The sequence below is a fragment of the Colobus angolensis genome, unplaced genomic scaffold (genome assembly GCF_000951035.1).
Source record: "Colobus angolensis palliatus isolate OR3802 unplaced genomic scaffold, Cang.pa_1.0 Scaffold281, whole genome shotgun sequence".
Classification (NCBI taxonomy): domain Eukaryota; kingdom Metazoa; phylum Chordata; class Mammalia; order Primates; family Cercopithecidae; genus Colobus; species Colobus angolensis.
The window spans coordinates 310,142-312,341 of NW_012116055.1; the positions used below are offsets into that span (position 1 = coordinate 310,142).

At 52.9% G+C, this 2,200-nt stretch overlaps 1 protein-coding gene across 1 annotated transcript in view; it reads left to right on the forward strand.

The window, feature by feature from the left end:
- Nucleotides 1-2,200, forward strand: part of LOC105516455 (interleukin-21 receptor-like) — a 21,053-nt gene that overhangs the window by 8,581 nt on the left and 10,272 nt on the right. The window contains exon 4 of the mRNA XM_011948663.1: nt 1,386-1,585. Coding sequence (XP_011804053.1) covers nt 1,386-1,585 — 200 coding nt within the window. The remainder of the gene's footprint in view (nt 1-1,385; nt 1,586-2,200) is intronic.

A 2,200-nucleotide genomic window follows, 5' to 3' on the forward strand; every position in this document is an offset into this window, starting at 1 on the left:
ATGCCCGGCTAATTTTTGTATTTTAAGTAGAGACAGGGTTTTGTCATGTTAGCCTGGCTGGTCTCGAACTCCTGGTCTCAAGTGATCCGCCCACCTCAGCCTCCCAAAGTGTTGGGATTACAGGCATGAGCCACCGTGTTCTGCCCTAAACAGGATACTTCCTAATAACACTGGGTGCTATAGGATACTGGGCCTCAGGTAGAGGGACCACAACTTCTAGTGAGAAGGAGGCAGCCAGGGAGCTGGGCAGACTGCAAGGGCCCTGTGGGAGAAGAGCTGGTGAGTTTGAGGAATAGCAAGGAGGTCAGTGTGGCTGGAGTGGAGTGAGGCAGGGTGAGGGGGATAACGAGCAAGTTCAGGCTGGGAGGCCTGGAGAGCATTTATTCAGCAAGAACTTCTATTCCAGCAAATTTAGCAGAGAACTCAGTCCACACATCCCTATTGGGCCTAGAGAGTGGTCATGTTCAGAACCTGAACGTCTAGGTAGGGAAATTAATATCTGATAAACTCCTATATGTACTTCAAAACCCATCATTTTTGTCTGGTGGGAGTTAAAAAGTCACAACATTTTCCCTAACCCCATCCCACCAGCTTTCCCAGAAGTCCACCCAGAGGAGGAGATGAGGTTCATTTAGCTCTTCTCCTGGCCCTCAGCACAGGCTCTTATTAGGTATTCAGTGGATTTTGGGACTGGGTGAGGTGGCTCAGTACTGTAATCCCAGCACTTTGGGAGGCCGAGGCAAGCAGGTCACTTAAGCCCAGGAGTTCGAGACCAGCCTAAGCAACATGGTGGGACCCCATCTCTACAAAAAGTACAAAAAGTTAGCTGGGCATGGTGGTGCATGCATGTAGTCCCAGCTACTCAGGAGGTTGAGGTGGGAGGATCAGCTGAGCCTGGGAAGGTCAAGGCTGCAGTGAGCCGTGATCACACTACTACACTCCAGCCTGGGGGACAGAGTGACCCTGTCTCAAAAAAGTGGATGTTGGACAGAAAGGAGAGAAGGAAACCCAAAATACCTAGTGCCCTTCCTGTAGGACAGCCATCTGGTTGTTTGGACCGACAGGGACAGATTTAGGCTTGGTCCAAGCAAGAATGGCCCAAATTTCCAAAATTGAGAGCTGCTGCCCTAAATGAGGTAGTGAGTTCCTGGTCTCCGGGAGGTGTGCAAGCTGAGCCCGGATACAGTTCACTGGGGAATGCTGCAGGGGAGGTGATACCTTCCCTGGGAAAAGGTTGGTTGGACCAGGTGACCACCCCCCAGCCCTGCCTCAAATCCCTCCCAGCCCTAAGAGTCTGGGTTTCTGCCCTGGCCCTGAGCACGGAGCCCGGCACCATCCACCCTGCCCCTGGCTTCCAGCCATGACCGGCTGCTTTGTCCTTGAAGGCAAGACCAGTATGGAGAGCTGAAGGACGAGGCCACCTCCTGCAGCCTCCACAGGTCGGCCCACAATGGCACACACGCCACCTACACCTGCCACATGGATGTATTCCACTTCATGGCCGATGACATTTTCAGTGTCAACATCACAGACCACTCTGGCAACTACTCCCAGGAGTGTGGCAGCTTTCTCCTGGCTGAGAGCAGTGAGTATCCTGGGACCCCAGGCTTAGGCTGGTGCTCAGTCTTAGCTCACCATGGCCCGATCTCTTCAGGCTCAGGTGATCCTCCCACCTCAGCCTCCCATGTAGCTGGGACAACAGGTGTACGCCACTATGCTCAGATAATTTTTTTAGTAGGGATGGGGGTCTTGCCATGTTGCCCAGGCCAGTCTTGAATTCCTGGGCTCAAGTGATCCACCCGCCTTGGCCTCCCAAAATGCTAGGACTGTAGGTAGGGGCTGGGCCCCCTACTCCCCGCCCTCTGGGCCAGCTCCAGCTTCCACCAGATCTGACCTGGCCTATGTCCTCACCACACCTTAGAGTTCTATTTTGAGTTGTGCTATTTTTTACTAATGTGTGAAAGGTTGATACTAGGTTTGAGAGGTATGGAAGGAGCTAGGCTGGGACCTGGAACTTCTGGGTTCATGTTCCGCCTCAGCTCTGCCCATCTGTGTGACCGTGGATGAGGCACACCTACCTCTGGGACAGCTTCCCTGTTTGTAGAGCAAATGTCTTTTTAACCCTGACTCTGGGATCCCGACTCCATAATGAGGTGAATAGAGGACACTGAGTCGCAAAAAAAACCCTCCTGGGTTTTTT